A 12001-nucleotide genomic window follows, 5' to 3' on the forward strand; every position below is an offset into this window, starting at 1 on the left:
AACCACCAAGCTGAGCGCCATACAGTGTAACCACCAAGCTGAGCGCCATACAGTGTAACCACCAAGCTGAGCGCCATACAGTGCAACCACCAAGCTGTGTGCCATACAGTGTCACCACCAAGCTGAACGCCATACTCTGTAACCACCAAGCTGAGCGCCATACTCTGTAACCACCAAGCTGAACGCCATACAGTGCAACCGCCATCTGTGTGACCAGTCCACTTGGCCACGGGTGCCCGGGAAAGGCCTCCAAGCTCCCGGACGCGAGCAGCGGCATCTCTGCAGCCTGCACCAGCCAAGTCTGCTACTTCACACTGACTGACACAGACTCATAATCATATGCCGGTGACGAGCTGCCGGCGTCTGTGGCCAGCACGTGTGTGGGCGTATCTTCTTCCATCCAATGAGATATTATTAGCGACTTACGTTGTAACCAATGAGGAATTGACCGGGCTGTGACGCGTTGCCGGCTTGCAGGCGAGAACGCGCGTAATGGGCGTGTCTAGCAGCAGTTTTCAATGGGCACTGATGATGTTGGCGCCACGCCTCTTGTTGTTACCAGGCAGATTCCTAACTCCCATAACATTCACGCCCCCTTTTTTTTCGAGTGCGCGTTCTCGGACCGCTCCCAAGCGCGTTCCCGCTAGCCAGGCCGGTCCTATGGGGATGGGAGCGGAGGCAGAGAGAGGAGAGGCCTGAGCGCAGCAGTGTGGAGGAGAGCGGGGAGTGAGCGGAGCAGCTGATCCGCCCGCAGAGACTGAGGAGGCCGGCGGAAGAGCACGGCGGGCAGAGCACGGGCTGCGCTCCGGGTATGCGCTGTATGGGCGTAAGACCCTAGGATGGCGGAGAGAGGGGGATGTGCGCTGCTGGAGGCTCTGCCCGCGGAGGTCCGGGAGAGCCTGGCGGAGCTGGAGCTGGAGTTATCGGAAGGTAGGAGCCTGGGAAGCGGCAGGGCCGGCGGCGGAGCTGCGAGTCCCTGCACCGTATTAGTAACACTTGCATGCTGGGATTTATAGTTCTACTTGGCATAATGGACCATACTCCAGACGTGATGGCACTGTACCCTACACTGTCACCCGGCAGCAGCTCCAGCACACTGCGTACTGTAATGCTGCATGCAGGACAATGTCATGAGGAAGCCCGGACTGCTCATCATGGCTGTGTATGTGCTGCATAGCTCTGCACTGGTACCTGGCTGCCGCATGACTGTGGAGTGTGCAGCCTGTACTCTGCAGGCAGTGCTCCTTTACATACACAGTCCTGACTACTCAGAATTGCTGCATATAGTGCTCCACACTGGGAACAGGGACTGTACAGATAGACAGCTGCCTGCCAGCCCTCATGTGCAGCCTGTACTCTGCAGGCAGTGCTCCTTTACATACACAGTCCTGACTACTCAGAATTGCTGCATATAGTGCTCCACACTGGGAACAGGGACTGTACAGATAGACAGCTGCCTGCCAGCCCTCATGTGCAGCCTGTACTCTGCATGCAGTGCTCCTTTACATACACAGTCCTGACTACTCAGAATTGCTGCATATAGTGCTCCACACTGGGAACAGGGACTGTACAGATAGACAGCTGCCTGCCAGCCCTCATGTGCAGCCTGTACTCTGCAGGCAGTGCTCCTTTACATACACAGTCCTGACTACTCAGAATTGCTGCATATAGTGCTCCACACTGGGAACAGGGACTGTACAGATAGACATCTGCCTGCCAGCCCTCATGTGCAGCCTGTACTCTGCAGGCAGTGCTCCTTTACATACAGTCCTGACTACTCAGAATTGCTGCATATAGTGCTCCACACTGGGAACAGGGACTGTACAGATAGACAGCTGCCTGCCAGCCCTCATGTGCAGCCTGTACTCTGCAGGCAGTGCTCCTTTACATACAGTCCTGACTACTCAGAATTGCTGTATATTGATCTTCATACTGGATTCAAGGACTGCGCTGATATATTGTCATGTGTGCAGCCTGTACTCTGCAGGCAGTCTGCAGTCATGGCTCCATATAGATCCGCAGATGTGCAGTCCTGACTATTCTTCATAATTGCTGTATATTGATCTTCATACTGGATTCGGGGACTGCGCCGATATATTGTCATGTGTGCAGCCTGTACTCCGCAGGCAGTCTGCAGTCATGTCTCCATATAGATCAGCAGTCGTACACTCCTGACTATTCATATATAGTGCTTTATACTCGGATCAGGGCCTGCACTAATATATGACTGCCTTACTGCAGGGCCTGACGGTTGTCATTTGTGCAGCTTGTACTGACTTTTCAAAATGGCTGTATATACTACTTCATACTAAGATCAGGGACCGCACTGATCTATTCCTTCCTGATGACTGTCATATGTGCAGCCTGTATTCTGCAGTCATGGCTCCACGTAGATCAACAGATATATAGTCCTGACTCCTGACTGTTCATAATAGCTGTATATAGTGCTTCATTCTTTGATCAGGGAATGCACTAATATATGGATGCCTTTCTGACATCTGTCATGTGTGCAGCCTGTACTCTGCAGGCAGTCTGCAGTCATGGCTCCATGTAGATCAACAGACATACTGTCCTGACTATATTACCTGTATATAGTTCCCCATACTGGGATCAGAAACTGCTCTGATGCATGGCCACCTGCCTTACTGGAGAGCCTGATGACTGTCATATGTGCAGCCTGTACTCTGCAGGCAGTCTGCAGTCATGGCTCCATATAGCTCAACAGACATACAGTCCTGACTACTCTTCATAATAGCTGTATATAGATCTTCATACTGGGATCAGGGACCGCATTGCTATATGGCTGCTTTACTGCGGGCCCTGACGGTTGTCATGTGCAGCCTGTACTCTGCAGGCAGTTTGCAGTCATGAATTCTTGTAGCTCAACAGACATACAGTCCTGTCTATTCCTCATAATAGCTGTATATACGGTAGATCTTCATACTGGGATCATGGACTGCTGATGCATGACCACCTGCCTTACTGCAGAACCTGATGACTGTCATATGTGCAGCCTGTATTTTGCAGTCATGGCTCCATGTAGATAAGCAGATGCACAGTCCTGACTATTCTTCATAATGGTTGTGTATAGTTCACCATACTGGGATCAGGGACCACACTGCTATATGTCTGCATTACTTTGGGGCCTGCCGGTTGTCATGTGTGCAGCCTGTACTCTGCAGGCAGTCTGCAGTCATGGCTCCATGTAGATAAGCAGATGCACAGTCCTGACTATTCTTCATAATGGTTGTGTATAGTTCACCATACTGGGATCAGGGACCACACTGCTATATGGCTGCATTACTGCGGGGCCTGCCGGTTGTCATGTGTGCAGCCTGTACTCTGCAGGCAGTCTGCAGTTATGGCTCCATATAGATCAACAGACGTACAGTGCTGAGTATTCTACATAATAGCTGTATATAATTCCCCATTCTGGGAGCAGGGACTGCTGATACATGGCCACCTGCTTTACTGCAGTGCCCGATGACTGTCATATGTGCAGCCTGTACTCTGCAGGCAGTCTGCAGTCATGGCTCCATATAGATCAACAGACATACAGTGCTGACTATTCTACATAATAGCTGTATATAATTCCCCATTCTGGGAGCAGGGACTGCTGATACATGGCCACCTGCTTTACTGCAGTGCCCGATGACTGTCATATGTGCAGCCTGTACTCTGCAGGCAGTCTGCAGTCATGGCTCCATATAGATCAACAGACATACAGTGCTGACTATTCTACATAATAGCTGTATATAATTCCCCATTCTGGGAGCAGGGACTGCTGATACATGGCCACCTGCTTTACTGCAGTGCCCGATGACTGTCATATGTGCAGCCTGTACTCTGCAGGCAGTCTGCAGTCATGGCTCCATATAGATCAACAGACATACAGTGCTGACTATTCTACATAATAGCTGTATATAATTCCCCATTCTGGGAGCAGGGACTGCTGATACATGGCCACCTGCTTTACTGCAGTGCCCGATGACTGTCATATGTGCAGCCTGTACTCTGCGGGCAGTCTGCAGTCATGGCTCCATGTAGATCAGCAGTCGTGCAGTCCTGGTTTCTGAGTCTCCGGTTTCCCGGTGATGTGTGTGACATGTGCTGGATATGGCGCAGCCGTCCTGCTGTGTTGTGCCCTACAGACGTCTGCTGTGCGGTTAGCTTTACTTTCTACCCATAAATGTGTAACGGATTCAGAAATCTGATTTTCTCGGGGACTTGTCTCTTCCTGCTTGTACTTTTTCCGTGATGAGAAGTCTGAAAAAAGACAAAAATTAAATTATATCTCTACATAGGATGGACAGCTCCTCTTTATCTGTGACACATCGGCCGATTGCTCAGCGGTCATTGTTGTGGCCGCCAGAATCCTCTGCACCCCTCTTCTGCCTGTCGGAGGACAGTTCTGCATTTCCTACCTGTCTCTTGCCTTAGCGATGATGGTCCTTAGATAAGCTGACCCCACTACAATGGAAAGGGTCTCACTATAAATCCAATGGGCTGGCTGCATCCCTCTCCATGCAATGCACATGGTCGTGTATTGTATATGGTCGTGTATGACACAAGCCTGCACAGGCCCCTACTGTACCGCCACATACCTGGCGCGTCATACAGTACGAGACGTGATCGCCAGAGCCATTGATGGCACATGATTACACTCTGAAGCTATGCCCCTTCCCCCTCCAGGCAGATCAGAGTCTTGATGCATTAAAAAATGGATTAAAATACTAAATTGGTTTTCTTTAGAGAAGCAGTCCTAGGAAACGCGTCCAACCCTTTCTATGGCAGCTGATAACTTTTTTTCTATATCGCATAGAAAAATTGTAATGAATTGTTTGTTGCAGGTTTTTTTTACGGCTTTCCATATGGGATTATATGGCTACCATGTAACATTTGGCACAACGATACGTGACGATCCTAAATGTTTAGCACAACAAGGACTCGAATAATGAAGGAGCAGAGTGAGAAACTCGTGCAGAATGATAGTAATGGCCCCATATATCTCGCCTGTCACTGAATGTATTGATACTTGGGTCTTCTGTTCTAGCATTTTCTGCAGATCGAGGCCGGCGCTGCAGTTTATCCCCTTTATTGGTGCGATGACATTTCTGCAATCGGCTCTTTTGTCTTCCGGGTTCTTCTCTTTAGGTCAGATGACAATCTGATGAATGAGCGCTGTCACTATTTCATGAATGAAAGTACAGTAAATGGTTTAATACTGATAATTCTTTGGAATACGTTTATTTTTTTCTTTTCAATTGACTTGATACTATGTCTCCTTATATGTATAATGTACTTTCAGATTTTTCGTCACTATTGCTCCTCTCTGATGATGGAGTATGCTAGAAAATCTGTACCTGCGACTCCTCGTTCATCGCTTTTATGGTGGTTCTAAAAGTTAATAGGATTGTTAACTACTCGGACAACCCCCTTGTCAATCTGCTTCCCCCATGTAAAATAATAATTTATACTCCCGTATGGTGATGGCGCGATTCTAGCGGTGTCTGCACTGGGTCTCCTGGGGTTCGCATGATAATATGTCACACGATCACTACGGCCAATCAGAGCAGGCTCCACTCTGCCCACCTTCACAGAAAACAAGACTTCCAGAAGAAGTGCGTGCTGCTGCTGCTGCGCTCTGACTTCATTTGGGTGTACGTGATTTGTCCAAGGTTGGGGAGAATAAAGTGGCTGATAATTGTGTCACACGATCCCCGTGGCCAGGTGTCACGCGATCCCCAGGAGAGCCAGTGCCAACACCTCTGAAAAGATACGTGAGTTGAATATAGGTGTTACTATTTTACAAGGGGGAAATACAGAGTTTTGAGAAGGGATTTGTCTGAGTAGTGGACAACCCCTTGAAGGTGCATTTATTTTGTGCTATTATCATGAACAATCTTTTTTAGGAACGCTCGTTTCCTGATGTTTATGCATTGTTAACAAGCTGCGGATGAACAGATAAAGCAGTGAAATGATCTTTTAGCTTGCTTAAAAAACATTGTTCTCTGCAGCACCTCATCCTGTGTGCACAGAACATGTGCTGTCAAGAATAATGTGCACTGAACGCTCCGTATTCTGCATTTCAATGCACTTACGGTACATACCCGTAGCTCCTCTTCTCTTCTCACTGCTGCTTGATTGACAGCAGATATAGATGCTCTAGTCCTTGGTGTCATCTATGCTATTTAGGCTACTTTCACACTTCAGCCTTTTCAGATCCATCACAATCCGTCGATTTTTGAGAATTTTTGAGAGTCCTTCGTGCAGAGAAAACGTTTTTTGTGCACGTCGGAAAATCGGTCTCTCTCTCTCTCGTTTTTACCTATTTTCATGACGTACGTCATTTTGCTGCATCACGGACCCCACAAAACGGAAAAGTGAAAGGTAGCCTATCTTGCTCACCTGCTGCTCTTCTTTCCTCCTGCGATCAGGGACCCCGCTGAGAATCGTACGTCGTAGCAGATCGTTTGAAACTTTCTTTCGTCGTCTAGTGTCCCGCTGTGGCGGCATGATTGCATGGTGTAACATATATCGTATACGATGTGCGCATAGTAACCAACGGCTTCCACATCGCACATACGTCATGAAATTATCGCTCCAGCGTCGTAGATTGCAAAGTGTGACAGCAGTCTACGACGCTGGAGCGATATTGTTACGACGCTGGAGCGTCACGGATCGTACCGTCGTAGCGATGAAAATTGCACTGTGTGACGGTACCCTAACATGATGTTAAACGTACCTATAGGAGTTTATAACTTACTAGAGGCCATAAGATTGTTGTCATGGTGGTATTGGAATACATTGGAATATCTTCTTTTTTTTTAGTTGTGTAATAAAGTGCAACAGTTCATACTTTTTTTTTTTTTTGCATATACTGTTAGTGTTATTCATCAGGAGAGTATACCTCCTGCAAAGCCTGACATGCTGTGTGCACAGAGCCAAAGCTGGGTTATCAAAGCTCCAGATATTCCAACTCTTGTATGTACGGTTTGGTTTATGCAGAGAACATTTTTTGGACGGGTGGGGAAACTTTTGTAGGGAAATGAATGTTGGAAGGTTCTGTCTCTGGAGAATGGATCTCGGCTGCGTCTACAAAAAATGTCTATGCATAAAATTTATATTAAAACAGAGCAGAATTCCATACGCTTAAACATGAAAAGTATCACAAAAGAAAAACAAAATCCTTCCTCTTCTCTTAGTTCATCCTTGTTTTACTTGCTGACCTCTGAAAAAATTGGAGGCTTTTCTTCTTCTTTTTTGTATAGAGGATTCATTGTGGAGGTGTAGCCTAAGGCTCTGGATGTCCGCTTTTCCAAGGCAAGACCGGTATTTGGGAGAGCTCCAAAGTCATGGGAAAATGACTAAATATGTTGTGTAATTATTTGCATGTTTAATGCCATCATTCACGACTAGTAAGCAAGCTTCTCCGGTATATTAAAAATGTAATAGCATTTTTTTTTCTAGTATGTTTCTTATGCAGAGATGTAATTTCATGATGATAAAATCCCCAACAAAAAAAAGTCACACTCTCTAACTCTATAGCATGCAAAGATGAAAGGTATGAAACTGGAATTGCATTACTGTGCTAAAAAATAGAAAAAAAAATTAAGGTAGGGTACTTAGCGCATGCATTGGACAATTCATGTGTGCCCAGCAGCCATAAAAAAAAAAAGAGTTGCAAAATGTTGGTGGTGCAAAACGTAGCTTGTTCTCTTTAGGAAAAAAATGCTGCAACAAAAGACTGCAAAACGCAATGTATGAACACAGCCATAGACTGTGCTATTGAAAAATTGATATCACGACGCAATATATCCACCTGCCTTTTTTAATTCCGGCTTTAATTGCTGATGAAGCCGGATCTGTTACTTAACCGAAGCAAGTGGCATCAAAAGGACCCCACTGATTATAGACGATTGCCTGGTAGCCATTATGGTGTCTATTATTTTACCACAAAAAAAAAATTCACACAGGGATCACAGGCTGTGTAAGGGCTATTTGACCAAGAAGGAGAGTGATGGGGTGCTACGCCAGATGACCTGGCCTCCACAGTCACCAGACCTGAACCCAATCGAGATGGTTTGGGGTGAGCTGGACCACAGAGTGAAGGCAAAAGGGCCAACAAGTGCTAAGCATCTCTGGGAACTCCTTCAAGATTGTTGGAAGACCATTCCCGGTGACTACCTCTTGAAGCTAATAAAGAGAATGCCAAGAGTGTGCAAAGCAGTCATCAAAGCAAAAGGTGGCTACTTTGAAGAACCTAGAATATAAGACATATTTTCAGTTGTTTCACACTTTTTTGATAAGTGTATAATTCCACATGTGTTAATTCATAGTTTTGATGCCTTCAGTGTGAATGCACAATTCTCATAGTCATGAAAATACAGAAAAATCTTTAAATGAGAAGGTGTGTCCAAACTTTTGGTCTGTACTGTATGTGGGCATACCTCAAGGCTACGTTCACATGTTTAGTATTTGGTCAGTATTTTACCTCAGTATTTGTAAGCCAAAACCAGGAGTGGGTGATAAATACAAAAGTGGTGATGTGTTTCTATTAAACTTTTGCTCTGATTGTTTCACTTCTGGTTTTGGGTTACAAATACTGAGGTAAAAAATTGACCAGATTCTGAGGTAGAAAATTGAACCTGTGAACATGGCCTAATACTGCTCTGTTTTTTACTCTGAAGTTGTCGCCATTGCCCATTTCACTTTCGACAGCCAATCAGAGCAATTTGTAATATTTCACCAATGAAACTTGGCGAAATATTACAATCCAGCCATGGCCGATGCTGCAATATCATCGGCCACGGCTGGAGACGCTGATCTGACCCTGCCACCGACTGACAGTGGCGATTCCTACCCCTCCGTTATGTCCTCCGTGCCATCCTCTCCCCTCTGCCCCCCCTGTCTTGTCCGGTGCCACCCCGCTGTCCGAATCCCCCCCCCCCCCCCCCCGTACCTCCAGAGTCCCTCTTGGTGTTTGTCCAGCTTGTAGCATGGGCGCCGCCATCTCCCAAAATGGCAGGCACATGCGCAGTGCGCCCCCCGAATCTGCCGGACGGCAAATTCGCTCATTCATTTTGATCACTGTGATAGGTTTTATCACAGTGATCAAAATAAAAAAAATAGTAAATAGCCCCCCCTTTATCACCCCCATTGGTAGAGAGCAGCATAAAATAAAGAAAATATATTTATTTTTCCACTAGGGTTAGGGTTAGGGTTAGAGCTAGGGTTAGGGTTAGAACTAGGGTTAGGGTTAGAACTAGGGTTTAGAGTTAGAACTAGGGTTGGGGTTAGAACTAGGGTTGGGGTTAGAACTAGGGTTGGGGTTAGAACTAGGGTTGGGGTTAGAACTAGGGTTGGGGTTAGAACTAGGGTTGGGGTTAGAACTAGGGTTGGGGTTAGAACTAGGGTTGGGGTTAGAACTAGGGTTGGGGTTAGAACTAGGGTTGGGGTTAGAACTAGGGTTGGGGTTAGAACTAGGGTTGGGGTTAGAACTAGGGTTGGGGTTAGAACTAGGGTTGGGGTTGCAATTAGGGTTAGGGTTAGAATTAGGGTTGGAAGTAGGGTATGTGCACACAGTGCAGATTTGGCTGCGGATCTGCAGCGGATTGGCCGCTGCGGATTCGCAGCAGATTTCCATGCGTTGTACAGTACCATGTAAACCTATGAAAAACCAAATCCGCTGTGCCCATGGTGCGGAAAATACCGCGCGGAAACGCTGAGTTGTATTTTCCGCAGCATGTCAATTCTTTTGCGGATTCCGCAGCGTTTTACACCTGCTCCTCAATAGGAATCCGCAGGTGTAAAACCGTAGGAAATCCGCAGGTAAAATGCAGCATGTTTTACCTGCGGATTTTTCAAAAACGGTGCGGAAAAATCTGCACACAAAGCTGCAACGTTGGCACATAGCCTTAGGGTTAGGGTTGGGATTAGAGTTGGGGTTGGAAGTAGGGTTAAGATTAGGGCTAGGGGTGTGTTGGGGTTAGGGTTATGGTTAGGCTTGTGGTGAGGGTTATGGTTAGGGTTGGGATTAGGGTTAGGGGTGTGTTGGGGTTAGGGTTGTGATTAGGGTTATGGTTAGGGTTGGGATTAGGGTTAGGGGTGTGTTGAGGTTAGGGATATGCTTAGGGTTGGGGTTAGGGTTGTGATTAGGGTTATTGTTAGGGTTGGGATTAGGGTTAGGGGTGTGTTGGGGTTAGGGATAGGGTTAGGGTTGTGATTAGGGTTATGGTTAGGGTTGGGATTAGGGTTAGGGGTGTGTTGGAGTTAGAATTGAGGGGTTTCCACTGTTTAGGCACATCAGGGGGTCCCAAACGCAACATGGTGCCACCACTGATTCTAACCAATCTTGCGTTCAAAAAGTCAAATGGTGCTCCCTCCCTTCCGAGCCCCGACGTGTGCCCAAACAGTGGTTGAACCAAATATATGGTGCATAAGCGTACTCAGGAAAAATTGCAGAAGAACGTTGGGGGTCTAATTTCTCCTGTTACCCTTGGGAAAATAAAAAATTGGGGGCTAAAAATGTATTTTGTGGGAAAAAAATGACTTTTTATTTTCACTTTTCTACGTTATAAAATTCTGTCAAGCACTTGGGAGTTCAAAGTGCTCACCACACATCTAGATAAGTTCCTTGGGGGGGTCTATTTTCCAAAATGGGGTCACTTGTAGGGGGTTTCTACTGTTTAGGCACATCAGGGGCTCTCCAAACGTAACATGATACCCACAGACCATTCCATCAAAGTCTGCATTTCAAAACATCACTACTTCCCTTCCGAGCCCCGACGTGTGCCCAAATAGTGGTTTACCCCCAGATATGGAGTACCAGGGTACTCAAGACAAACTGGACAACAACTTTTGGGGTCCAATTTCTCCTATTACCCTTGTGAAAATAAATAATTGCGGACTAAAAAATAATTTTTGAGGAAAGAAAAATGATTTTTTATTTTCACTGCTCTGCGTTATAAACTTCTATGTAGCACTTGGGGGTTCAAAGTGCTCATCGCACATCTAGATAAGTTCCTTGTGAGGTCTAGTTTCCAAAATGGGGTCACTTGTGAGGGAGCTCCAATGTTTAGGCACACAAGGGCTCTCCAAACGCAACATGGTGTCCGCTAACGATTGGAGCTAATTTTTCTTTCAAAAAGTCAAATGGCACTCCTTTCGTTCTGAGCCCTGCCGTGCGCCCAAACAGTGGTTTACCCCCACATGTGAGGTATCGCTGTACTTAGGAGAAATTGCCCAACAAATTTTAGGATCCATTTTATCCTGTTGCCAATGTAAAAATGACAAAATTGAGGCTAAAAGAATTTTTTTGTGAAAAAAAAAAGTACTTTTTCATTTTTACAGATCAATTTGTGAAGCACCTGGGGGTTCAAAGTGCTTACTATGCATCTAGATAAGCTCCTTGGGGGGTCTAGTTTCCAAAATGGGTCACTTGTGGGGGAGCTCCAATATTTAGGCACACAGGGACAATGCGACATGGTGTCCGCTAAAGATTGGAGCCAATTTTTCATTCAAAAAGTCAAATGGCACTCCTTCCCTTCCGAGCCCTGTCGTACACCCAAACAGTGGTTCCCTTCACATATGGGGTATCTGCGTACTCAAAACAAATTGTACAATAACTTTCGGGGTCCAGTTTCTCCTTTCATCCTTGGGAAAATAAAAAAATTGTTGCTAAAAGATCATTTTTGTGACTAAAAAGTGAAATGTTCATTTTTTCCTTCCATGTTGCTTCTGCTGCTGTGAAGCACCTGAAGGGTTAATAAACTTCTTGTATGTGGTTTTGAGCACCTTGAGGGGAGCATGTTTTAGAATGGTGTCACTTTTGGGTATTTTCAGCCATATAGACCCCTCAAACTAACTTCAAATGTGAGGTGGTCCCTAAAAAAAAAATGGTTTTGTAAATTTTGTTGTAAAAATGAGAAATCGCTGGTCAAATTTTAACCCTTATAACTTCCTAGCAAAAAAACATTTTGTTTCCAAAATTGTGCTAATG

General features: G+C 46.0%; 1 protein-coding gene across 8 annotated transcripts in view; it reads left to right on the forward strand.

Annotated features, from left to right (window-relative positions):
* The first annotated feature begins 605 nt into the window (after positions 1-605).
* DIP2A (disco interacting protein 2 homolog A) overlaps positions 606-12001 on the forward strand; it is a 99214-nt gene continuing 87818 nt past the window's right edge. For 2 of the 8 annotated variants that reach the window (XM_069733278.1, XM_069733281.1), the window contains exon 1: positions 650-930. In XM_069733278.1, the coding sequence (XP_069589379.1) occupies positions 840-930 (91 nt within the window). In that variant the 5' untranslated portion in view covers positions 650-839. Of the gene's footprint in view, positions 931-12001 lie in introns of all 8 variants that reach the window. The other 6 variants (XM_069733277.1, XM_069733282.1, XM_069733275.1 and 3 more) reach the window with 6 other exon arrangements.

Source organism: Ranitomeya imitator, chromosome 7, assembly GCF_032444005.1.
Source record: "Ranitomeya imitator isolate aRanImi1 chromosome 7, aRanImi1.pri, whole genome shotgun sequence".
NCBI classification, from domain to species: domain Eukaryota; kingdom Metazoa; phylum Chordata; class Amphibia; order Anura; family Dendrobatidae; genus Ranitomeya; species Ranitomeya imitator.